The sequence below is a fragment of the Podarcis tiliguerta genome (assembly GCF_965153285.1).
Source record: "Podarcis tiliguerta genome assembly, chromosome: 5".
Taxonomy (NCBI): Eukaryota; Metazoa; Chordata; class Lepidosauria; order Squamata; family Lacertidae; genus Podarcis; species Podarcis tiliguerta.
Window position 1 is genome coordinate 14,093,232 of NC_139538.1, and position 26,389 is coordinate 14,119,620.

General features: G+C 46.8%; 1 protein-coding gene across 3 annotated transcripts; it reads left to right on the forward strand.

Moving 5' to 3' along the window:
- The first annotated feature begins 1,281 nt into the window (after positions 1-1,281).
- Positions 1,282-26,389, forward strand: NCEH1 (neutral cholesterol ester hydrolase 1). 3 transcript variants are annotated; one of them, XR_014511741.1, is made up of 6 exons: positions 1,282-1,684; positions 12,328-12,556; positions 13,550-13,619; positions 19,310-19,481; positions 23,598-24,768; positions 25,007-26,389. XR_014511741.1 is itself a non-coding variant. In XM_083442314.1 (5 exons), exons 1-5 carry the CDS (start codon positions 1,433-1,435, stop codon positions 24,213-24,215), a joined length of 1,341 nt encoding a protein of 446 aa, XP_083298440.1. In that variant the 5' UTR covers positions 1,352-1,432; the 3' UTR covers positions 24,216-26,389. The 3 variants fall into 3 exon arrangements, 1 of the variants encoding a protein (XP_083298440.1); XR_014511742.1 differs by having other exon boundaries at positions 1,352-1,684; positions 25,015-26,389; XM_083442314.1 differs by having other exon boundaries at positions 1,352-1,684; positions 23,598-26,389.

Here is a 26,389-nt window from a genome sequence, read left to right on the forward strand (position 1 = left end):
TGTATTTATACTGGGGGTTTTTTTTTCCTTTTTCTTTTTTTCCTTATTATGTTTTTACTGAAATTTTATTGATATTAGCTGGCCTGAGCATGGCTCTGGCTGGGGAGGGCGGGGTATAAATAAAATTTATTATTATTGTTATTATTATTATTAAGCACTGCATTGTTGGAACTGTATAAATAAAAATATGCCCTTTTCCCTTACAGAACCATGGAACTCCCACCACATAGGAGCCAATTCCTAGAGGTCCCTTCAGCCCTCCAGTAAAATACTTGAGGTGTCCCCCCCCCCCCGTTGATGGGCATTGCCATTCAGATGGTGTGCGTGCTGTGTCATGTCATTTTATTGAATATTGTATTGAGTTGGCACCCCTGTTCCCTCCCCAGGAGGCAGTGATGTTCACCAACTTTGATGGCTTAAAGCAGTGCTTTTCTTCTAGGGGGAAAATGGGGCTGGTACTGCGTACCCTTGAATGCCCCCAGAAAAAAAAAAGCACTGACTTTAAGACAGGATTAGACAAATTCATGGTGGGCAAAGCGATCAATGGCCAAAAGCCACAATGCTTCCATTCCTGTCAGAGGCATCATCCAGGGTGCAGGCTTCCCACAGGAGAACAGGATGCCAGATTGGAAGGGTAATGAATGGGCCCTGATCCAGCAAGGTTCTTCCTCTTGCTATGTCCTTTGTGCGAGCACAGCCTCCGTCGTTTCCTTGGGACCTTAATTCTGGGCAAGTCAGAATGTTGTTGTTTAGTCGTTTAGTCGTGTCCGACTCTTTGTGACCCCATGGACCAGAGCACGCCAGGCACTTCTGTCTTCCACTGCCTCCCGCAGTTTGGTCAAACTCATGCTGGTCGCTTCTATAACACTGTCCAACCATCTCGTCCTCTGTCATCCCCTTCTCCTTGTGCCCTCCATCTTTCCCAACATCAGGGTCTTTTCCAGGGAGTCTTCTCTTCTCATGAGGTGGCCAAAGTATTGGAGCCTCAGCTTCAGGATCTGTCCTTCCAGTGAGCACTCAGGGCTGATTTCCTTCAGAATGGATAGGTTTGATCTTCTTGCAGTCCATGGGACTCTCAAGAGTCTCCTCCAGCACCATAATTCAAAAGCATCAATTCTTCGGCGATCAGCCTTCTTTATGGTCCAGCTCTCACTTCCATACATCACTACTGGGAAAACCATAGCTTTAACTATATGGACCTTTGTTGGCAAGGTGATGTCTCTGCTTTTTGACTTGGGCGAGTCAGAATAAAGGATGGTTTTCCCCTCCTTTCCTTGCACCGCTTGCGCTCGGCCCCTAGGTGTCTCTGCGCGCGGCTCGGCGCCAGCAGCGCCCCAAATGAAAACAATCGCAAGGACACGAGGGCTCGCAGGGGACGGAAGAGCCTGGACTTCCTCTGCTGGCTCTCCCCTCTGATTGGCTTGTGAAGGTTATGAAACCCTTGAATGGGCGCTGCGAGCAAACTTTGCCGCAAAAAAGTCACCCCTTCGCGAAAGGAGCCGGAGAGGCGAGGCTGCGCGCTCGAGCATCCCCACCGCCCGTCACCATGAAGTCTGCCGCGGTGCTCTTGGCTGGGCTGCTGGCTCTGACTGCCTATTATGTCTACTTGCCGTTGCCCAGCACTGTCTCGGAGCCGTGGCGGCTGATGCTGCTGGATGCTTCGTTCAGGGTTGCTCAGCAATCGGTAAGGCGGGGGTCCCCCCCCGGCACCCCCTTTCTTCCCCTCTGAACCCCCTCCATCTCTCTCTCCCCCACCACCACCTTGGGTTAGGAAGATAACGGCAAGCGCCGCGCGGAGCGCACTGGTGATCGTCCCCGTCGGATCTCCGCGATCGCTTGCAGCAGAAATAACCGCTTCAGGGTCTAGATAGGCGGGGATCTTCTGCCTCTTTTTGGGGGTGGCTTTGAAAGCATCTCTCAAGCGGATGTCGGCGGCGATGCTCAGCTCGCGCCGCGGTGCTGCAGTGAGAGCCGCGGGGCGCGCACCTAGGCGTGTGTTTGCTGTGCGTAATGGAGAAACCGGCGCTTTCCTTCCGTTTCTTTCCTCCTTCGCCGGCGACGTTTCAGCGTATCTCTTTTCTAAAAATGGGGGTGGTGGGCGCTTCCTCCTCCCACCCACCCCCCTTTTGCACCAGGTTAGCGAAAAGGGAACCGCGGGGGACGGCCAGCCTTTAAAATACAGCAAAGCAGCCGTTTCAGCGCCGGGCAAACCGGGCTCTCTCGCCTGACGCAGCAGATCGCGCTTGGTTCGTTCCGCTTTTCCAGCCTCGCGGTCCCGCCCCAGGCGCCCTTTTCCGATCCACTGCGGCTCATGACTCGCGGGAAGGGCATTGGAGGCGCTGCTCTGAACTGTTAATATTATTTATTACATTTGTAGACCGCCCTTGCTCCGAAGATCACAGGGCGGTGAACAGCGTGAAAATACAAAACGTGAACGCAAAATACATAACGAAACAAACAAAAGAAAAGCATTAACCCGCCCCAGTCTTCTGTCATGTAATCCAGGACAGAACTTGTGGCCCTCGGGATAGGAAGGCATTGAGAGCCTCATGCATTGAGGCATTGAGAGTCCCGGGTTCAATCCCAGGCAGCTTCAGGTAGGGCTGGGACATACTCCCTTGTCTGAAACCCTGGGGAGCAGCTGCCAGTCAGTGTAGACAATATGTGCTTTATTTTTCTTACTTTTTTTAATATCCAGTCTTTCCTTCAAGGGGCTTTAGGTGGTGTAGTTGTTCTCCCCTTCTCCATCTTATCCTCAACAACAACGACAACCCTGTGAGGTAGGTTAGGCCGAGAGTTGACGCCTGTCTCAAAGTCACCCAGGGAGCTTCACAGTCAAGTGGAAATTTGAATCTTAAGAACATCTGGGGTGGGCAAAGGGGCTCCCACTGCTGCTGTAGTTCCTCTACGATGGGCATGTTTAGAAATGACCTCCTGATTGTTAGGAATGGGAGGCCCTTTCTGACATGCATGTGCATTTTCTAAAGGGCATTCAAGGCGTCTTGCCTTGTTCAGCTGCAAAAAGAATTTCTTTGTTGTATTCCTGAGTTGCCCCATAGCCAGGTGTCTCTGTGCAATAAAAAGCATGTATTAAAAACATTTTAAAAACCCAATGCCCAAATTGCAAAGAGCTCAAAACTGGCACTATCGTATCGCCCAGCCTTCTCCAATCTGATATCCTTCAGGTTTTTGAGCTGTAATTCCTATCAGTCCCAGGCAGCATGTTCTTTAAAAATGTAAAAAGCTTGAGATAAGGAAGAGGCGTTTGTCTGATGCTGGAAAATACATTTACACAAGTGCTATGCAAGCCTCTTTGGGGTGAGTAGTCTACAATTGCAGGGGTAACAGGACAGTGCCAGAAATGCCCCCTGTCTTGTGTCTACCCTCCATACTTCAGCTTCAGGGTGTACGCAGAGCAGGGCCGTCTTACCATAGGCGCTGGCTGTAAGGGGCGCCAGGCCAAGAGTCCAGGGCCCGAGAGTTGAGGCCAGGGAAGAGCCCACCAGTCAGTCGGATCACCACGGCAGGCTCTTCTGCTGTGGGTGTCTCTGCACAAGTTCAGGGGAACGAAGCCAGAGAGACACTGAGGCGGCTGGCCGGCTCTGCCCTCCTGCGCGCCTGTGACTGGGCAACCGGGGGGGGGGGCGCCGGGCAGATCTTTGCACCCCAACGCTGCATATGCTTAAGACAGCCCTGAAGCAGAGTATACACCTAGGGCAGCGTCTGTAAAGGTAAAGGGACCCCTGACCATTAGGTCCAGTCGTGACCGACTCTGGGGTTGCGGCGCTCATCTCGCTTTATTGGCCGAGGGAGCCGGCTTACAGCTTCCGGGTCATGTGGCCAGCATGACTAAGCCGCTTCTTGCGAACCAGAGCAGTGCACGGAAACGCCGTTTACCTTCCCGTCGGAGCGGTACCAATTTATCTACTTGCACTTGATGTGCTTTCGAACTGCTAGGTTGGCAGGAGCAGGGACCGAACAACGGGAGCTCACCCCGTCGTGGGGATTCGAACCAGCGACCTTCTGATCTGCAAGCCCTAGGCTCTGTGGTTTAACCCACAGCACCACCCGCGCCCCTAGGGCAGCGTCTGTAGATCTTCCTTATCACCTGGTTTCCCTATCTGAAGCATCTTTTCCTTCCAGGCGTACACTAGTAAACTATGTTGGTTTGAGAGGCCTTCCTTCCAAATGGCATTGCCATTTATTTGTTTATTTGAAATATTTCCCTGCACTGCTGCCGAGCCCAAGCTCCCAGGTGACCCACAAACCCAGAAATCCAAGACAAAGCAATGAAACCCTTTGACAGATAACAAACACATTTTGCATCTCGCCTGGTCTGCTTGAAAAAAGGATGTCAGTTGGTGGTCTTCACATTTAAAATATGCACCCTTGGAATGCAAATCAACTTTTTGTCTGATACCTTTGTAGTTTTTAAGCTGTGCTCCAGGGAATGCTGGCGGGGTGTGGGGGGGCAGTTCTGGAAGCTGATCAGAGATCCCTTGGTGCAAAGATGAGCAATGGCATAAGAGCTCTGAAACAGACTGCTTTCTCCACCAGAACTAGACTTCCTGCTGATACAACAGGAAGGGGGAACCGGTGGCCTCACCCCTCAAGGCCAACAGCTGTTCTGGCAAGGACTGATGGGAACTGGAGTCCCACAACATGTAGAGGGTGACAAGTCCCCAAGGATAGCGTGGTTGTGTGTGTTTTAAAAGGTCACACACTCTGTCTTGTATGAAATGAATGTATTTTCTAGCAAACTTTCCCCATGACACAATCAGGCCAAGACTTAACTTCAGGGTTCCACTTAGCAATAGGGCACAGACACACACACACACAAGCCCTACAATGCAGCCTTGCCATATTCATTTTATTTATTTAATGGAATTTGTAGATCGCTTAATCGTAAAAACCTCTAAGTGGTTTGCATGAAATTATTGATAAAAGCCCAAACTTAAAACAAGCTGGACCAAAACAAAATGCAAAACCAAAATAAAACCAGCAGTTAATAAAATAAGATTTTAAAATACACGTCAACCTTACGTATCTGGGGAGACTTGCCTAAACAAAAAAGGTCTTTAGCAGGTGCTGAAAATAGTACAGCAAAGGAACTTGTTTAATATCAAAGGAGCTGCCACACTGATGGATCAGTCCCTTGGAACTGCAGAATAAACATTTTGTGGCACTTGTAAAAGTGCCAGTTCTGCATAGCGAAGTGGTCAATTAGGCATATATGAGGTAAGTTGATCCTTTTAAGTAAACTGGCTTCAAGTACTTAGCAAAATGCATTACCATTGAAACAAGACCTGTAGCCATAAGACAATAAAGCGCATAGCCTAACGTCACAGAACAGCACCACTGGGCTTCCAGAATCCTCTGCTAGACAGAGAGGTTGCTCACCAGATGTACTGATGCAAAGACAGTTTCATGAAAAAAATAAAAATTTGTAAACCATTGAAATAACCAATGTTGAAGGGTGCATTCGACACCTTTCCTTACCCCGTCCCACCCTTAAACATGGTTGCAGGAGTCGAACTGGTTTGTAAACCTGAAAGGCAGAATTGTTTCCTGAAGTGCTTGCATTCCTTTGGTGAGGGCAAGCAGGTGACCCAGGCTGCTTGACTAGCCTTCCCAATGGCTTAAACTAATAGAAGAAAGCCATTCATATGGCATGAATAAATGCAGGCTGCACCATGTACAATTATTCCCTCCATTTCTGAAGTTCTGGGGTGAGTGTGGATCATTATATAGCCAAATTGGCAGCACCCATGCCCAAGGAGGAGATTTCTTCAGGCTGGGGGGCGGGAGACTGCCAAGGGAGGAAGCGAGGAATATAAATTAAAATGCATAAATAAATACGAATTGGGGAGGGGGGAACCCGAGAGACTTTCCAGCGAGGACTGCCATGCTCAGTCGACATGGAAAATGGTTGGGGAAACGGTGTTAGAAACTGAGGTGTGAAAGCTAGGAGCTAAATGGCACCTTAAACCTAGGTTATGGGCACAGCAATGGAATGTCTAGGTACAGAGGGGGAGCGGGTGGCTCTGTGGGTTAAACCTCTTGGCTTGCCAATCGGAAGGTTGGCGTTTCGAATCTCCATGACGGAGTGAGCTCCCGTTGCTCTGTCCCAGCTTCTGCCAACCTAGCAGTCCGAAAGCACACCAGTGCAAGTAGATACATAGGTACCACTGCGGCAGGAAGGTAAACGGCGGTTCCATCACGGTGGCTTCCATCACGGTGCTCTGTTGTGCCAGAAGCGGTTTAGTCATGCTGGCCACATGACCAAGAAAGCTGTCTGTGGACAAATGCCGGCTCCCTCAGCTAGAAAAGCGAGATGAGCACCGCACTCCATAGTTGCCTTTGACTGGACTTAACCATCCAGGGGTCCTTTACCTAGGTGCAATTTTTTAATAACAAGGATACAAAGCTGAAAATGAATGAACTGCAGCTAAAATATTATGTTCGTTTTTCACCTGGTCTAGTCCTTGCCCTGCCCACCCCCCTAATATTCTTCAGAGGGTCTCTTCTCCAGTCTTCAAGAGAGTAGCTGGAAGTGGGGAGGCAGAAAAAGGCCCTCCTTTCCTTCTACTCTGCAGCTTTAATGTGAAATCTTAGGCACAGCACTGCGCCCAGAGCTCAGAATCTGCTCATGCTAATGAAATCCCCTGTTGCAAAATGCGCCTAGAACAATGAGGGTTTTGAACACTGGTTGGGAGAAAGAAAGGACAATGGAAAGGGGGGAATGAAATGGGGTGTCATGAAAAAAGTGTGAGTCTGGTTGGCTGAATAGAATCACTCCCAAATGCAGTATTTTGTTATAGGCATTGCTTCCATGCATCAATAGCCCTTAATAGAGTTATCCTCCCGTGAATTTCTCTAGTCCTCTTATTAGCTACTATAATTATGCTTTGTTTATCAGGTATGTACACTGTCATTTGCTTACTCTTCTGCGGTAAGAAAGAACTAGGGCAGGGGTGGAGAAATGTGGCCTTCCAGATGTTGCCGAACTATAGTTCCCCTAAGCCCACCAAGCCTGGTCAGTCCCCAGGGATGATGGGAGTTCTAGTTCAGTAAGATCTGGAGGGCCAAAGGTTCCCCACACCTGGACCTATGGGAAGGGCCATAGCTCAGCAGTAGAGGGAATGCTTTGCATACAAAAGATCCCTGGTTCAGTCCACGGTCTCCAAGTAGGACTGGAGAGACTTCTTCTTAGAGAGCTGCTGCCAGTCAGTGCAGGATATACTGAGCTGCATGGGCAAATGCTCTGACTTGGTGGAGGTGCATGCATGCATACGCACCCTCCCGTGAACCATGCTTTTGTTGCACTACAAATGACTTAGGTCTGGCCTATAAATATCACAGAATGAGGTAGAATGGGCTGCTCCACTTTGGCCTGCAGGTGCAGGAGTCACATTTTAGAATGGACTCCTGTGTTGAAAGCTCACTGGATATAGAAAACCAGCACAACAGGGCTTAGCCAGCCTTTCTCAACCTTGGGTCCCCATATGTTTTTGGCCTACAACTCCCATCATCCCTAGCTAGCAAGGCCAGAGCTCAGGGATGATGGGAGTTGTAGTCCAACAACATCTGGGGATCCAAGGTTGAGAAACACTGGTTAGGCCTTTTTTCTTAGGCTTTGCTTATTCTTTCTTTCTTTCTTTCTTTCTTTCTTTCTTTCTTTCTTTTCTTTACTACCCTTCATCCAAAGATCACAGAGTGGCCTATTTAGATCCCCGCCTATCTAGACCCTGAAGCGGTTACATGCCATAATTCTCTGTTTCCTCAAACCAGCGTCTCCAGCTTTTGTTGGACTACAACTCCCATCATCTCTAGCTACCAGGATCAGTGGTTGGGCATGATGGGAGTTGTAGTCCCTCACTGAATTAGACCAAGGGTGCACTGAATCAGCATTGTGACTTCAACTTCGGCTGATGAGAGTCGTTCCCCCCCCCCTACCCCATGCAGGAAGCTCAGAATCAGGGCATGATTCTGACCTATCCTGGGTCAGAATTTATTGACCTATCCTGACCTCATCTGGCTCGCCTCTTTGGTCCTAGAATTAAACGGCTCACAGCATGCAAATTCTTAGCTGCGTTGCCTTCCTAGGTTTCTGACAGCACAAGGCAATTGACTGAGACCAACCAGCAAGAGAAGTCTGGCTGAGGACCCCCAAAGTCCTTTTTGCTGCATCCATGCTGTTATCGAAAACTGGAATAGCGACTTTGCAAGGGCACCTGAAATTTGTTCTGTACCTGCAACTTAATTCCTTCCTGGGACACCTTCAGCCTGATGAGATCTACAACAATAAGCTGCGTCGTCTTTGTTCAGGAAGGTAGCAGCCGTAATCTGCTTTGTTCTGGGATAAGCTGGTGCGGCAGGGGCTTGGGAGCACGTGGGTCACCTTGCTTCTGGCTCAGGCGAATTATGTCTTGCATTTGCTATATTGGAGCGTGATGGAAGAGGGGTTAAGTCCATTAGGAGAACATCTGGGGATTGGTGGTAAGAGCGCAAGCCTTGCATGCAAAAGGTTCCAGATTCAACCTTTGCCATTTCCAAGTAGAGCTGGAGAGAAGCTCTGTCTGAAACCCTGGAGAGTCGCTCCCAGTTGATGGGATCCAGGGATCGGGATCCAGATACTGTGCTCACGTACTGCTTGCTCTTATTTCCTTTGGTTTCCTCCCTCTGAAAGCTGTTCTACCCATTAGATCGGGGGGGGGGGCAAACCTGTCTCAGCCTGAGGGCTACACTTCCTTCCAGGACAGTGTGCCACTGGTGAGCAAGGACAGAGGCAGGTTATTTTGGACAATATATTGATATTATCGCCCAGCCCTATCTCATTTGGAAGGTTTCCAAACCTCCTCCTCCGAACACCCCAAGATAAGACCTTGCAATTATCACCACTTTTGTTGTTAAAACAGCAAACCCTTAGATTACTGGGTGAAAGGGCAGTTTTATCATATGATATATTTCTTGCTTTTGAGTGAATATAAAAACACACCCACAACCTTTTGCATAATTTGTATGGCTAGACAGTCAGCAGAGCTGGGTAATCTCTGCCCTCAGTCGAACCCCAAAGGGAGAAAGTATTGGGACAAAGGGGAGCAGGCTGCAAGCACAGTCAGAAATAGGTGAAAGTTCAGTGGCTGCATTTAAAGAAATATAAAACCATCTGGCACTGCCCAAAGGCAACAGGGAAAGGAGTCGACCTTGGCAGAACTACTATATCAGTTATTAGCAGGTTTTGCCATATGAAAGAGCAGCATAATACAACAGGTTTGAAGTCCACATTGTGATATCTGTTTCATAGTTTTTGACCTGGCAATATATCACGAATCGTGATGTGTGTTAGGGCTGGGCGATATATCGCCCTAAACCGGTTTCAAGTCCATATCATATTGGTTTCAAAAAAATTTGACCAGGCAATGTATTGTGAATCTCTCTGTGTGTGCTAGGCAAAAATCCCAATGTGGGGGAAACCGTGAAGCCAGCCAGTGTCTCTACATAACTCCATCCTTATTTCAGACATTGTGATATATCAGTATACTGTGATGTTTAGCTGGCGATATACAGTGGTACCTCGGGTTAAGTACTTAAGTCGTTCTGGAGGTCCGTACTTAACCTGAAACTGTTCTTAACCTGAAGCACCACTTTAGCTAATGGGGCCTCCTGCTGCCGCCGTGCCGCTGGAGCACAGTTTCTGTTCTCATCCTGAAGCAAAGTTCTTAAACTGAAGCACTATTTCTGGGTTAGCGGAGTCCGTAACCTGAAGCGTATGTAACCTGAAGTGTATGTAACCTGAGGTGCCACTGTATAGCAATGTTGAAAACCAGATATCACCCAGCCCTAATTCTAGGTTGTTTGGATTGTACAAAGTAGCAAGTGCAGTTTTTCTTTTTGAAATATATAAACAAAACTCCTCATGCATAAGCTCCTGAAGGTTTGTACTTATGGGACATGATCCATCAGGAAATTCTCTTGTGCTGGGAAAGTTGTCAGGAGTGAGCCCTTGGCACAGAGCAGACATCACACTAAGCAAAAAGAAAGCTGCACAGGACTGCGAGCATGCAGGCTCCCAGAGAGGAGCTCGCAGCTGCTTTCGTTCCTTCCTCATCCTTTTCACTGCCATGCAAAGCTAAACTATGGTTTTGCATAGTGCAGAGGTGGGCAGCTTGTGGTACTCAGGCTAATAACGTGGGTAGAAAGTAGGGAAAGAAGTGGCAGAAATAAATGTAAAAGGAGTGCCCTGCCAACATTTGGCTCTGGCCTTTGCAGCTCCCAACAGATTGTTAAAAAGGGAATGTGATCCTTGGGGTTCCCTCCCCGTGATTTAGTGTTATGTGAATTATCTTTAGGTCTCCTCTCCCCCTCCAGTGCAGCCATGAGAAATTGGGAGGTTTCACTTCCATTTTTACCTAACCATAGTTTAGCATTCGGTCTGAACCCAGATAAGCTGTGGTTAGACTTAACTATGATTTGGGCCCTTCAATTTTAGGGAAACAAGCCCACTTCAGTCTGTGGTTAATGACGTTGGCTTGCTTTCAACAAACAGCAATTGAGCTTAACCACAGTTTAGCATTTAGATGGAACGCTAAACTGTGGTTAGTTGAACATGGAAGTGAAAGTTTCCAAGGAGAAGCCCAAGGTTTGTTCATGTAATGCTCAGTCATAGTTTAGTGTTAAATTGGAACCCACCCACTACCTTATATGAATAATATGGACATTGGACAAAAAATAGGTTTCTTTACTCATATACACAAGTTGCTAGTGCAGATAAATAATTCTAATTTAAATGTTGCACAGTGATCCTGTTCATTTGTATTTTGAAATTAGCCCCACCGTTTTCAGTGAAGCTTCCTTTCAAACTACCTATGCATAGATTGCAGTGTTAATTGATACCATTTTCTATGTCCTATAGAAATCCCTTCCCGGTGTGGCATATTAGGATTTTGCAAATCTGCTGTTGCTTCTTGCTACCAGTAGTGAAGGGATCACACAGTGTTTGTAATGGTGTCTCAAATTCACACTGGGGTTTTAGCAGAGCATTCTGCCAACTGCTTTGCTACATTTCTTTGTTGGTGACCTTGAGAGTGCCAAAGCGTTTGTGTGAATGGGCCCTATGTTAGAAGAGCGGTCATTTGGTTGTTCAGATGGACACCCATTGTGTGCTGCTTTTTGAAAAATGTCGCAGTTAGGCAGCCCTTTCACTTTAATACAACTAGGTTTGCCTTATGACCCTTAATAAGACAAAGGTAAAATGGATGCGGGTGGCGCTGTGGTCTAAACCACTGAGCCTCTTGGGCTTGATGATCAGAAGGTCGTGGTTCAAATCCCCGTGACGGGGTGAGCTCCCGTTGCTCTGTCCCAGCTCCTGCCAACCTAGCAGTTCGAAAGCACACCAGGACAAGTAGAAAAATAGGTACCACTGTGGCAGGAAGGTGAACAGTGTTTCCGTGCAGTCTGGTTTCCGTCACAGTGTCCTGTTGTGCCAGAAGCAGGTTAGTCCTGCTGGCAACATGACCTAGAAAGCTGTCTGTGGACAAACGCCAGCTCCCTCAGCCTGAAAGTGAGATGAGCGCAGCAACCCCATATTTGCCTTTGACTGGACTCAATCATCCAGGGGCCCTTTGCCTTTTACCTTTTATGACCCTTAGTTGTGGTTGGAGGAGTACTTCCAAAAAAAAAGAAAAAAGTTTTGCAATTGTTTCGTCACTGACGCGTTACAAAATCTCTGCTAAAGGTTCACTTCTCTGTTCCTTTGACATGCCTACTTTAAAAGTCAACAACAAAACATTCAGGCACTCTGCCATATTTTGGCTCTCAGGCCTTCCTTGTATCATTTTATTGTTTTAGCTACCCCTGCTTTAGAGCAGGGATGGGAGGAATCTTTGGCCCTCCAGACATTGATGGAGCCAGCGGGGCTGATAGCAAGAGACTGGGAGTTGTAGCTCAGGGACAGCTGGAAGGTCGCAGGTTCCCTTTCCTGGCTTTACAGGCATTGGTAACCTGATCTCATGCTGAGGCAGGAAACATTAACCATGCAATCCTATACGATCAGCTCACAATTAAGTTTCAGTGGGACTTACTCCCAGGAAAGCAAGACTAGGATTGCAGCCTTTGTGTTGATGGAGGAAGCAAATCCGCCAGCCAAAGAGGGTCATTTGAGCTTCTAATACATTTGCAATCCTACTACTTTAGAACAGGTAGAAAGATTCACACGTCAAGGCATGTTCTTTGGCAAAGTTAATGTTTACAGGGGTTCTTGGTTCCCTCCTTCTTTCAAACCCCATCTGCCTTTTTCAGCTTCGTTTCTCGTTCTTCTCCTTCTAGTGCAATCTGGTTCATTTCCTGGGACTTGGCCATCATCTGAGAGCCCTGAACTTCTTGATTGGTGCCTTCGACCAGCTGAATCCACAGCGCTCGGAAGGAGTGAAGATAACAGATACTCAGTTTGACGGCGTGGAGGTCAGAGTGTACGAGCCACTGGCGAAAGGAGGGGCAAAGCTAAGGCGCAGTGTGGTCTACATCCACGGAGGAGGATGGGCCCTGGCAAGTGCAAGTATGTCTTCTGGGCAGCTGCCATGTGCTCGTTCCACTGCATCCTTCCACACACCTGTTTTGTGGTCTCTGGATAAGTTAACAGTAGTTTCTCTGAGGACTTCTGAGTGGTTGATGTAAGGTGGAACCAATAGGTGCAAAGAATCCTAAGTTGCAGAGAAAGCAGCCTCGTGGCAATAATAATATTATAATAATTACATATAATATATATATATCCTGCCCATCTTGGTGGCTTCCAAGAAAAGATTAAAAATCCATTAAGACATCAGTCATTAAAAACTTCCCTAAATGGCTGCCTTCAGGTGTCTTCTAAAAGTCAGATGGTTGTTTTTTTCCTTGACATCCAATGGGAGGGCATTCCTCAGGGCGGGCGCCACTACCGAGAAGGCCCTCTGCCTGGTTCCCCACAACCCCACTTCTCGTAGGGAAGGAACTGCCAGAAGGCCCTTGGAGCTGGACCTCAGTGTCCGGGCAGAACGATGGGGGTGGAGATGCTCCTTCAGATATACTGGGCTGAGGCCGTTTAGGGCTTTACAGGTCAGCACCAACCCTTTGACTTGTGCTTGGAAACATACTGGGAGCCAATGTAGGTCTCTCAGGACCGGTCTTATATGGTCTCGGCGGCCGCTCCCAATCACCAGTCTAGCTGCCGCGTTCTGGATCAGTTGTAATTTCCAGGTCACCTTCAAAGGTAGCCCCACGTAGAGTGTATTGCAGTAGTCTCAAGATTATAAGTGCAAACAGCATTCCTCTCTGACCATTGGTCATGCTGGCTAGAGGTTGGGTTGCCAAGCAACATACAGAAGTCCCTGCTGCCGATTTAAAGGATTAAATCTAGATATATGTGATAGCCCTGTAATTGTCCTGAGTGTTGATTAGTTTTAACGCCTTAGGTGTTTAGTATATTCTTAATTTGCAATCTGCCCTATGACCATTGCATAAAGGGTGGTTTGGACACGCCTCATGAAATAACTAGTTGTTTCTCTGATTCCAGGAGGAGGTTACTATAACAATCTTTGCTCAATTATGGCTGAATCTCTGGACGCTGTAGTCGTTTCAATCGAGTGAGTACGGCATGGGATGATTACGGATGGGATGAGCTGGTACATGTTGGGTTTCTTTTTTTAAAAAAAATTATTAGGTAATTCAACAAAACATATCTTAAAACATATCATCCTTAATTACCCCCCCCCCATTTCCTCCCTCCCATAAAACAACCCCGCTCCCCCCCCCCCAACTTCCCTCAGTTCAAATTTCTGGTTTCTCTATAAATGCTGTTCTCTGCATGTTACAGAATTGTATAAGTCCTTAATTGATCTCAGTGATTATTATCAGTAAAAAGTTTGTGAGTGTTTATTCAAAGCCTGCCAAGGAGTCCAATTCACTTTGTTGCATCTTTAGATACTTTGTAAAAGGTTTCCATTCCTCTTTAAAGTCACAGTTATCCTTGTCCCGTCGTTTATGTGTCAGTTTTGCCAATTCTGCATAGTCCATCAGTTTCTCTTGCCATAATTCTTTAGTCGGGATTTCCTCAGTCTTCCATCCTTGTGCTATTAAGACTCTTGCCGCTGTCGTCGCATACATGAAGATATTTTTCAACTTCTTTGGCAGGTCTTTTCCTGCCAAATCCCTAACAGAAATGCTTCAGGAAACTACCATATTTTTCGCTCCATAAGACGCACTTTTCCCCTCCTAAAAAGTAAGGGGAAATGTGTGTGCGTCTTATGGAGCGAATGCTCTTTGGGGCTGGGGGGGGGGAATAAGATTTTTTTTCTTGATTTCCCCCTCTAAAAACTAGATGTGCCTTATGGTCCGGTGTGCCTTATGGAGCAAAAAATACAGTAGCACAGCCATGTTGCCCTACCTGGGAAGCCACCTCTGCATTTAGGATAACATTGCAATTATACATGCATTCACGCTTATAGTTTTTAGTGAGGAATCCGACGCAGGAACCAGCCTTGCTGTCTCCCGGTTTCCAAACACCAACCATTCATCATGGCCGAGTCAGATGCTCTTCCAAACACAATATGTTGGCTCTGTGTTATTATGAACGTTTCTACTCAGAAGTTAAGTGCCACTGTGGGGCATACCGCCAGTTCAGGTTAAGTGTGTCTGGAATTGCAGCCCGAGTGAAGGACCACATTAATTCACCTGGATTGTCAGTGCTTTACAGGTATAAAAAGCATGTGGTAGAAAATACAAGATGTCTTCAAATTGTCCTGTGTTTAATCCCCAGCATAGCATACCCAGAGAAGCAGACATTGGTGTAGTGATCTGATTGTCAATGAAATAAAGAAAATCATGTATTTGGTTTGCATTTTGAAATATATATATGTACCGTATTTTTCCGTGTATAACATGCTCCCGTGTATAAGTTGACCCCTGTTTGGGGGGACTCCAAATTAAGAAAATGGGGGGAGATTGCCCAGAGTTGTTCAGCTTTGCGGGGGGGGGGGGGTGGAATTGCCAAAAATCACTCACCCACCTTATCAACACTGCCAATTGCATGTGCCGCCAAAGCCACCAATCGCCTGCCCTATTGCCGCAGCAGCAGCCAATGAACAGCAGGCCTTTCCACAGCTTCCAATCACCCACCCAATTGACGCAGCAGCAGCCAATCAACAGCAGACATGGCCGCAGCCACCAATCAACCGCCCAATCATCGCCGACAATCTCCAGCTCATTGCTGCAGACAATCGCCCGTCCCCCCTCTGCACTATCCATGTATAAGACGACCCACAATTTTAAGCATTATTTTATAATACAAAAACATCGTCTTGTACACGGAAAAATACTGTATGTATAAGTTGGCTAACAGTGTCTTTTAATGGTGCATCTATGTGCATTCCGTATGGTAGGGATAGGATGTATATTTCTTTGTCGCGGTGGTTGAAATGATCGTGATGGTCACGACAATAAATAAACTTTGGAAACAGACTCTGGGTAGCAGGGATGAGACAGTGAAGAGCAGCTGCCATGTCAGAGCAGGCAGGACTGGTCCAGATTGTGATCAAATGACCTTACATCTTCCTAGGTGATAGGGATACAGATAACTCTTCCTCGTTGTGCTGTTGCAACAGTTTTCCCCCGTGCAGGGGCAAGTTCCTCGCATTGTAGCTCAGCCTTCTGACCTGGTGCCCTCCAGCTGTTCCTGAATTCCCACCATCTCTGCCCTTTGACCATGCTGCCTGGGGCTGATGAGAGCTGCATTCCCAAACATCTGGAAGGGTCCAGGTCGACAGAGGTTCTGCTGTAGCTTATAGATTCCAAAAAGATGTACACCGGGCCATTGATTGGATGCAGTGCCGGATTTACGTATAAGCTAAACAAGCTATAGCTTAGGGCCCCACTCTCTTGGGGCCCCCCCCCAAAAAATAAAGGAAAAAAATGATGTACGTTTCCAAAATATAAGATAAAAAACAAATAAAATAAAACCTGCATACAGCAACAATGTTTTGTGGTGTGTAGGCTCCTGTGATGTAAGTAATGGGCCCCGCCTGCTAGCCTGCTCCCTAAAATATCACTGGTTTGCTCATTTCTGTATATAGGGTGCCTACATTCTGCATGGACTGGTTGCATGGCAACATGGGCAAATGGCTTTAGATACCTATTAGGTCCACAAATTACCATATAGCATATATTCAACACAAAAAAACAGCAACAGTTTGTTGTTGACAAAGGACAGCTGGACATATAAAGGGTCCCATTGCCTTCAGTAGCTTAGGGCCTCATCAAATGTAAAATCCGGCCCTGATTGGATGTATTGTTCTACTAAAACCCATTTCCAAGGCATTAAAAGAGGCAATCCCTATTTAATTGGGCAATATGTTGGAAAAGTGTAAGGCCTTACAGAAACTGCAAGTGACATGCAGCGTCTTTGAAGGAGGAGTTTCCTCTTCTCTCACACACACAGGATGGGCTGCCTCTTCTGTGATGGCATCAGTTACAACATGCAAAGGAAGAAGGCCTTTTTTCTAAAACTGTTGCTAGGCAATTGTTTAAAGAACTGATGGCTGTTTACAACGCACTTGATCAATGGACTCGGCTTTAATAATTGGGTGACAATCCTAGTGCATACTTCAGGGAAGTTGCTTTTTAAAATAAAATAATAATAATAATAATAATAATAATAATAATAATAATGCCAGGTGCAAATTGTTAGAAGTCCATAGGCAAGAAGCTATTACATTGCAGGGGAACAGGGCAGCAATATCCTATCTTCGTGCATTATCTTCTCAAGTAAAGTTGACAAGCAAGGTGGGAAATGTTGATTGTGTACATCATGGGTAGGCAAACTAAGGCCTGGGGGCCAGATCCAGCCTAATCGCCTTCTCAGTCCGGCGTGCGGACGGTCCTGGAATCAGCGTGTTTTTACATGAGTAGAATGTGCCCTTTTATTTAAAATGCATCTCTGGGTTATTTGTGGGGCCTGCCTGGTGTTTTTACGTGAGTAGAATGTGTGCTTTTATTTAAAATGCATCTCTGGGTTATTTGTGGGGCAAAGGAATTCATTCATTTATTTTTTCAAAATATAGTCCGGCCCCCCACAATGTCTGAGGGATAGTGGACTGGCCCCTGGTGTACAAGCTCCACCCCCAGTTGACATTCCTAAAACTATTCATGAATTGGAGGGCAATCTTCTGAAGTGGGGAATATCCTATACCTGTGAATGTTCTGTTTGTGCTTTACAATCCTAGAAAAATCAGGTGTCTTAAACTTTGTGGGGAGGTCCTGCACACCTACAAGGTAACAAGAGGTGGGGCTAGTATGCTTATTCCTCTTGTGTGTTTACTTAATGTGGGTCAATAACTCCTAAAGAGGGCTTAAAAGAGATCCTCAGTTCTTTCCCAGTGTTCAGAATGCTATGGGAGGGGGAGCAGAACTGAGAATCAGAGGAAACTGTCATGTAAGCATTATAGCAGAACATAAAAGGTAAAGGTAAAGGTACCCCTGACCGTTAGGTCCAGTCGCAGACGACTCTGGGGTTGCGCACTCATCTCGCTCTATAGGCCGAGGGAGCCGGCATACATCTTCTGCATCATGTGGCCAGCTTGACTGAGCCACTTCTGGCGAACCAGAGAAGCACGGAAACGCCATTTACCTTCCCGCTGGAGCGGGACCTATTTATCTACTTGCACTTTGATGTGCCTTCGAACTTCTAGGTGGGCAGGAGCTGGGACCAAACAACAGGAGCTCACCCCGTTGCAGGGATTCAAACCGCCAACCTTCTGATCAGCAAGCCCTAGGCTTTAGAAGCAATTGCAGATGTTGAATTTTAAAGCCCTGGGATAATAGTAAACAGAACAGAGTGCTGAAGTACAAGTGTTTACTTAACTTTTTTTTTTAAAGGCCCCTTTTCCCAGTATTCTTCCTCCCCCCAAAACACAACAACCCAGTAATTGATTATGCAAAAACATACCGTATTTTTTGCACCATAACACTCACTTTTTTCCTCCTAGAAAGTAAGGGGAAATGTCTGTGCGTGTTATGGAGGAAATGCCTACGGGTGGCATGCCTACGGATTTTCCTCCTCTAAAAACTACGTGCGTGTTATGGTCGGGTGCGTGTTATAGAGCGAAAAATACGGTAAATATTCTAGTAATGGGGTCTCTCCCTCTCTTTTCTAATTTATTCTGTGATGCCATCACTCCCAGTGGAATCCAGTGGCAAAGTAACAGCTGAACTATAATGATGTGTGATTCTCTCCTTGAAGAAACCCCACAAGGAGGACTAGTTGCCTGATTTGCTCCCTCAAGGATCTTTTGCACTCAGTTGGTTCATTCATTATCTCCCCATATTTACTTTTGTTTTCAGACACAATATATAAATACACACCTATTGCTAGTTATAAATATATGTCTGCAAATGGTTTGTTTTTGGTTTGTTTGTTTTTGTTTACCCAAACTCTTGATTATTATTATTTTATTTAACAAGGTCTATAGACAGCTTAATAAAAAAAAAATCCCTAAGCAGTTTGCATAAAACATACATAGCACATTCATATGAAAATAGCAATAACTTTTTCAGAATGGAAAGTGTTCTGTTTATTTTTATCCAGCTCAGGGCACCAACTGCCCTCTAGTGGCCTTATGTGCAAATGACAAACTTTTTACATAAAGAGCCAACTTTTCTAAGAAAACAAATGACAGCTTTGAGCAAGCCGAAGCTATGTTAACATCTGGAATTTTAAGCATGGCCGCTGGGCTGTTGTTGCTGTCTATAGCTGCCACAGAATGATATTTGTCAGGGCTGTAGCATGCACTCTCCTCCCATGTTCCTGATGAAAAATAATACTCACATACCAGGTAATTCATAAAACTCTGGTGTGTTTTGGTTCAAACAAATAGGAGAGCTTTTATTGATATAGAAACATGCATGAATTGGCTCTCATATTAGAGACATTGGGAGGCCGTTGCAACGTGTGCAAGTGTTAACGAGGGCCAGGCGGGTGAGTGCAATCCTCCATAAAAAACAACTCTGGGCAATCTCCCCGCATTTTCTTATTTTTTATTCCCCCCAAATAGTCTTATACATGGGGGCGTCTTATACACATAAAAGTATGGCATTTTGTGAGAACAGGATTCTGCACTGGCCGGTCCATGGGCCTGATCTTGCAGGGTTGTGTTCTTCTGTTCTTTTCGACCATGGCAGATTTCGAATATGGTCTGAAGGCACGCCGAGGCCTTAGCCTTGCCCAATGTGAGCACCGAGTCCAGAATGCTGCTCCCAACAGAAACTGCTTATTTCGTTGCAGGTACAGGCTCGTGCCAGACTTCCACTTCCCAGTGCAGTTCAATGACGTCCTCCAGGCTACGAAGCACTTTATGCTCCCGGAAGTCCTCGCTCGATATTCCGTGGATCCCAGCAGAGTTGCCATTTCGGGCGACAGCGCAGGAGGAAACTTGGCCGCTGCCGTGTGCCAAGAGGTAACACAAGTGCTTTAGGGATCCCAAAGCGTGGAGAACATGCTGGGGACCATTACTCAGCGTAGAGCCACACTGCAGAATGTCCCAGTGCCAACCCCTGTTTTCTGCAGTTTCATAGCTGTCAACTTACAGATTTGAAAATAAGGGACCAGCAGCCTTGAAAATAAGGGATCAGCAGCCCAAATAAGGGATTTTCCCAGCACAGGTATGTTCAACTTCTGAGCCCCTCCAAGGCAAAGGCAGAAAGCCCAGCCAGCAGCCAAACGAAGCCTCAAGTGGTAGTTCCCACAGCGCAGCAACCCGGCAAAGGGGATGCAGCAAGGAAAACCACCGTCACCTTTCTGCTGGGAAGCTGAGCAAAGGCGAGTCCCCAGGCAACGCGACCGATTTGATCGGCACAAGGCATGCAAGCTCCACCCCCCAATCGTTCTTAGGCTCCTTATTGGGTGAGCAACGCAGCCAAGCAACACAGTTGGAGCCTCCCTCCTCCCTGGCCGGCAGGGAGGGAGGGAGGGAGAGGAGCTCTTCCTTTGAAACCCAGGAAATTTAAGGGACATCATCAATAAGGGACAGCAGCGGGACACGGCGCTGGGATAAGGGAGTTTCCCGCCAAATAATGGACGGTTGACAGCTATGTGCAGTTTGCGGCACCAAGTAACCGCAGACTACAGAAAACAGGGATTGGAAGCAGGACAAGCAAAGCATGGCTCTAACATGAGTTATGGTCCCAGCACGTTCTCCATACTTTAGGAAGGACATGGGCAGCCAATTGGCAGCCTCCAGTTGGACCAGAGCTCTCATCAGCCCTGACCACTGGTCATTCTGTCTAGGGTTGATAGAACATGCAGACCTATAACACCTAGAGTAAGATTACCAGATTTTTTTTCCAGTGATTCCGGGGACACTTTTCAACTTCAATGGATTTTGTATGGGGACTGATTTGTAAATACGGGGTAAATCTGGTAACCTTTACCTAGAGCATCATATTGACTAGGCCTGATTTACAGTTCACAGTGAAATCTTCCACTGCCTACGCCCTTCTTCTTGCCAAAGCAGTAGCCAATTGTGCCCGTTTCCAGCAGGAAATCATTATGTGGGAAGATGGGATATTATGGAAGTTTAGGCAGACGTCAGTCATTGGTTTGGACTGTAAGCCAACTTCCAGGTTAATAGCTAATGGAATAATTAATGGAAAAGCGGGACATGAACGTGTTTAAAGAGTAGAACTGAGTCTAAATTAAAACCTTATTTATTAAATTTGTGTACCGACCTTCATCCGTCAATCTCAAGGTGGTTCATAACAGAAAACTACAATATGAAAAACATATTGCGACGGCCATTGGCTCTAAACAATAAAACTTCTATGAAAAACACCTGGTGCCTAAAGGTATGTAATGAAGGCACCAGGCGAGTCTCCCTGGGGAGAGCATTCCACAAACGGGGAGCCACTGCAGAGAAGGCCCGTTCTCGTGTTGCCACCCTTTGGACTTCTGGAGGAGGAGGCACACGAAGAAAGGCCTCAGAGGATGATCTCAGGGTCTGGGTAGGTTCATATGGAGAGAGGGAGTCCTTGACATTAGTTCTTGAATGATAAAGCTGCTTAACTTCTGTGCTTCCTTTTGACACAAACAATCTGTAAACGGCAGGACTCTCAACTTCACCCATCTTGAGTGAGGTCAGTTAGTGAAGTTTCTTATACGCTGTTGCTGCTTTCTGTTGACAAGTGTGGGTGTAGGGCTTCTTCTCAAGCACTAAATCAGGGATGGGGGACCTGTAGCCCTCCGGATGTTGCTGAACTCCAACTCCCAGCATCCCTGGCCACTGGCCACTCTGGATGGGGGCTGATGGGAGTTGGAGTCCCACAACTGTATTTTAACCAATTGTTTGATTTTGTGTTTTTAATGTACAGTGGTACCTCAGGTTAAGAACTTAATTCGTTCTGGAGGTCCGTTCTTAACCTGAAACTGTTCTTAACCTGAAGCACCACTTTAGCTAATGGGGCATCCCGCTGCCGCCACACGATTTCTGTTCTCATCCTGAAGCAAAGTTCTTAACCTGAGGTACTATTTCTGGGTTAGCGGAGTCTGTAACCTGAAGTGTCTGTAACATGAAGCGTCTGTAACCCGAGGTACCACTGTATTATATATTTGGTATTAGCTGCCCTGAGCCCGGTCTTGGCTGGGGAGGGCGGGGTATAAATAAAATTTATTATTATTATTATTACTATAACATTTGGAGGACAGGGCACTAAATGTTCCATTAAATCATTGCAATGGGTGTGATGATGCCGCAGCACAAATGTTGCAAGCTTTCAAGTTCTCCTGAACTCATCAGGGAAAGAGGTTACCAAGGTTGTGGAAAGGCCATAAACAAGTAATTAACCCACACCTTAGGGACGCGGGTGGCACTGTGGGTAAAAGCCTCAGCGCCTAGGGCTTGCCGATCGAAAGGTCGGCGGTTCGAATCCCCGGGGCGGGGTGCGCTCCCGCTGTTCGGTCCCAGCGCCTGCCAACCTAGCAGTTCGAAAGCACTCCTGGGTGCAAGTAGATAAATAGGGACCGCTTACTAGCGGGAAGGTAAACGGTGTTTCCGTGTGCGGCTCTGGCTCGTCAGAGCAGCTTCGTCACGCTGGCCACGTGACCCGGAAGTGTCTCCGGACAGTGCTGGCCCCCAGCCTCTTGAGTGAGATGGGCGCACAACCCTAGAGTCTGTCAAGACTGGCCTGTACGGGCAGGGGTACCTTTACCTTTACTTTTAGGTAGGTTTCTACATGTGGATTGAGTAAGATGCCAAATGCTCCTCACAGGGGCTTTGATAACTGAAATAAGAGGAGGATACTTTGAGCAGAGATCCTGTGAATGTTTTGCCTTGTCTAAGGTGATACTGACTTCAGGGTAAACAAATGCTAGATTGGGTTGCATGGCTACAGACTTTCCAGATCACTTACAAGAGGCAATTAAGTCGTATTTGTGCTCCATTTCAGCATATGCACTCTTTTATGGGGGGGGGGGGTGTTAACAATGTTTGTTTGTTGCAGTGAAAAAACGCCCAAGTGTCTGAAAGATTAACACATTTTATTATGTCATAAGCTTTGGCACCTCACTCTTCTCAGACACATGGACTTTGAGCTTCCATTATCATGTATGTGTCTACAGTATATACTCATAGGAATAAGAGGAGGAGAGAATGTAAAGGTTGGAGGTAGGATTTCGGTCCAGGTCGGATTTTGCCATGAACTGCTCCTCATTTGTTTCATCAAACCATCTCTGCACCAGGTAAAAGCACTGGTGATATGTCACTTCCTGTGTACAGTGGTACCTCGGGTTACAGATGCTTCAGGTTACAAACGCTTTAGGTTACAGACTCCGCTAACCCAGAAATAGTACCTCGGTTGAAGAACTTTGCCTCAGGATGAGAACAGAAATCGTGCTCCGGCAGCAGCAGGAGGCCCCATTAGCTAAAGTGATACCTCAGGTTAAGAACAGTTTCAGGTTAAGAACAGACCTCCAGAACGAATTAATCAGAGGTACCACTGTACATTAAAAACACAAAATCAAACAATTGGTTAAAATGTGTCCCCTATACACAAATGGATGCTCTATCTGCGACAAAATGGCCGCCCTTTTGAAGCTGTTCTGAGCAGATTTACAGAATTAAAATGTGGGGTGGGGAGATAGTAACCCCTCTGTTCACCTTGTAAACACTTGTGTTTTTTTGGTGATGTGCAGATTGGGGGTGTCACCAGAATGATCTTTTTAAAACTGCACAGGAACCATATCGGAAAAACTTTACTGCATCCAAGTGTGGTACTGGGATGGACTGGGATTGCATCGTCTTATGGGAAGTAAATGGCAACAGAATGGGAAAAGTACAGTCTGTAAGAGTTCAGTTGGAGGATTGTCACAGAGTACAATTTATTCCACAAAAGCTTGCGCCACCAAAAAACCCAGTCTTGATGGCTTAATGTTCTGTTCTCTGATGAGAGTGAAATTTACTTTTGAGGGCATCAAAGAGAATAAAGCAACCCATTTCTCATTGTGTTTACATATTTTACGTTATGATAGTATTGCATGCAACATCTGAATCGTGCCCTGTTTGTCTGCCTTGCTTCCGCAGATGACTCAAGAGGAAAACGTAACCACCAGATTTAAACTGCAGGCTCTAATTTACCCAGTCCTTCAGCCGTTCGATTTCAACACCCCCTCGTACCAGCAGAACGAAGTCACGCCTGTCCTTCCCCGTTTTGTCATGGCGAAGTTCTGGTTAGACTACTTCAACGGAAATTACGACTTTGCCCATTCCATGGTGGTCAACAACCACACTGCCCTCGACGTGAGTGAGGCCAATGCCTTCAGAGAACACTTGGACTGGACTTTCCTCCTACCATCGAGGTTCAGGAAGAACTACAAACCTGTCACACACGCGACGGGAAAGGCAGAAATAATCCGGGACATACCTGCCTTGCTAGATGTCCGTGCCGCTCCCTTGCTAGCTGAGAAGGAGGTGTTTCGCATCCAACCAAAGACTTACATCCTGACTTGCGAGATAGATGTTCTGAGAGATGATGCACTCATGTATGCCAAACGGTTAGAGAAAGCAGGTGTGGCGGTGACTATCGACCACTTTGAAGACTGTTTTCACGGCTGCATGATCTTCACCGTTTGGCCTACCAATTTTTCCGCAGGATTCCAAACCAGAGACAGCTACATCAAGTGGCTAAGTCAAAACCTGTGAAGGAAAGTGCCCCCCTTCTTAAAAACTAAAAACTGTAACAGGTCCCCAAGTCAAGTGTACACCTTTGTATGCAATCTTGTGCCATCCGTTTTGAAGACTTCGTTGGAGAGTTTTCCGTTGCAGCAGAGTCGTGTGCCGCCAATGACTTGTATGATTTGCTTGGACTGTACACTGCTGGGGGGTTTTTTGTGGGGGGAGAGTCTTTGGGCAGTCTTGAACCCAGACCCTAAAGGCATTACAAGAGAGTCGGACCCAACCTGTAGCAGAATGAGGTGGTAGGTGAGGCTAACGCTTCAGATTGCAGGAGGAGGAATGCAAATTCTTCCATGTAGAAGCTCTCTTCAAGTGGAACATTGACATGGCAGTGTAACAAATTCCGTCCTGGCCCTCTCCCTATTGAGCTTGTTTTCTGCTTGCAAGGAAAGGTTTGTTTGTCAGCTGTAAGGAAGAGCTAAAAAACATGGGTTTTCCCATCTGCAAGACTGAAATGGTATATAGTCCATTGCACCATTTATTTCTGCTGCCTATATAGAGGGTGTGTATCAAAATGCAAGTAGATCAATAGGTATCAAAGTGCAAGTAGATCAATAGGTACCGCTCCAGCGGGAAGGTAAACGGCATTTCCATGCGCTGCTCTGGTTTGCCAGAAGCGGCTTAGTCATCCTGGCCACATGACCCGGAAGCTGTACGCCGGCTCCCTTGGCCAATAAAGCGAGATGAGCGTTGCAACACCAGAGTCGGCCACGACTGGACCTAATGGTCAGGGGTCCCTTTACCTTTACCTTATCCAGCTAAAGAGTTCTGCTAGCAAAAGCATTTTTGGCTGCTCGGCAGAATTTCCTGTCCCACTCCTCCACCCTGTGTCCCCTAAATCTGCTCTGGAAAGTTGGTGGGGAAACCCCAGAACATATTTAGGGGGCGTATTTAGAAGAGGGAGAGGCTGTTCCAGCATGCAGCCTAAAGTGCTTTTACCAGTGGAAATGCTTCGTTGGGTTCCAGCCATAGAGACCCTGTTATGTTCAAATTGCTGGGTAACATCCTTACTTCCCAGCACCCTTAACAAACCACAGTGGCCAGGATTATCTGTGAGTGTTGAAGTGGTATAATAGTGCTTTTAAATGTATGGTGTGAACGCGGCCCAAATCAAAACAGGGCTGTTACTCTTAAGCGCCACTGTCACTCTCAAAGACTAGGAGAAACAGCTTATCCATCAGACCTGATTTGTGACCCGGCAAGTGTAAAGCAGCCCACCCCACCCCCTTTATTGTTTCCTGCCAGCCTGCTTTTTTGCCATTTTGGAGGCTTGGCAAGCCACCAGAGGCCCATGCTTAGCTTAATGGGTTGCAAGGGTTTCAGGCCTGGTGTAAATAGAAGACAGCGATGCTGGATCCCGTAGCTGCAATCTTATCCTGTGACATTTAGATTGGTTGCATCCTGTGCTGGTTGGTGCAGGTAGCTTTTGGGACCGAAAGCTCCGTTTGGGATTTCGAGAGAGCGCCGTGGGCACCAGCTACAAAATGGCGACACAAAATGGCCGCCACATTTAAAAGCACGGGAAAAGAGATAAGGAACGCAGCTTGGGATGGATGAGCATTACACATACATACACACACAGGCAATGGGGGAAATGGACCTACGCCAGCCGCTGCCATGTTTGCTCACAGAGACAAACTTTTTTGCACCTCTCCTGTCTTCAGAGACGATGGGAGCATTGGTGTTCTGTGGAATGTGGGCATGTTTAGAGGGTTAGAAGAGGCCGAGCCAGTACAAGCAGGAACTGAGGAGGAAGAGGGAAACTGTCTCTCGTGAATTGTGGATTTTGGAAGGGACATTATCCAAGACCTTTGGAGGGTACCATAGGCGATATGGGTGGGCAGACACAGTCGTGACCCCTGGTGTGGACAGCACTGACACAGATAAGACTTCAGTATGAGGCAGTGTCCTTTGATGATAGTCTTCAAGCCACTTTTTTGTGTCCTAACATCAATGCAAGAGGCTTCCTGGTAGGGCTAAGGAGCCTCTCCCAGTAAGCTCTACACTGGTTACGTACAGCTGCCTCCTTTCTGATCAGGTGTTGATCATGGGGAGATAGGAGCCAACGAATAATGTATCTCGCTCTCCCTCTGTACCATGTCCTTCATCCTGTGTGTTGGTATTTAAAACGTTGATCGTGA

Coding starts and splice junctions, on each gene's coding strand:
- NCEH1 (XM_083442314.1), top strand. CDS start 1,433: ATGAAACCCTTGAATGGGCGCTGCGAGCAAACTTTGCCGCAAAAAAGT. Junction 1,685..12,327: donor TCAGGGTTGCTCAGCAATCG/GTAAGGCGGGGG, acceptor TTCTCCTTCTAG/TGCAATCTGGTTCATTTCCT. Junction 13,620..19,309: donor GCTGTAGTCGTTTCAATCGA/GTGAGTACGGCA, acceptor ATTTCGTTGCAG/GTACAGGCTCGTGCCAGACT.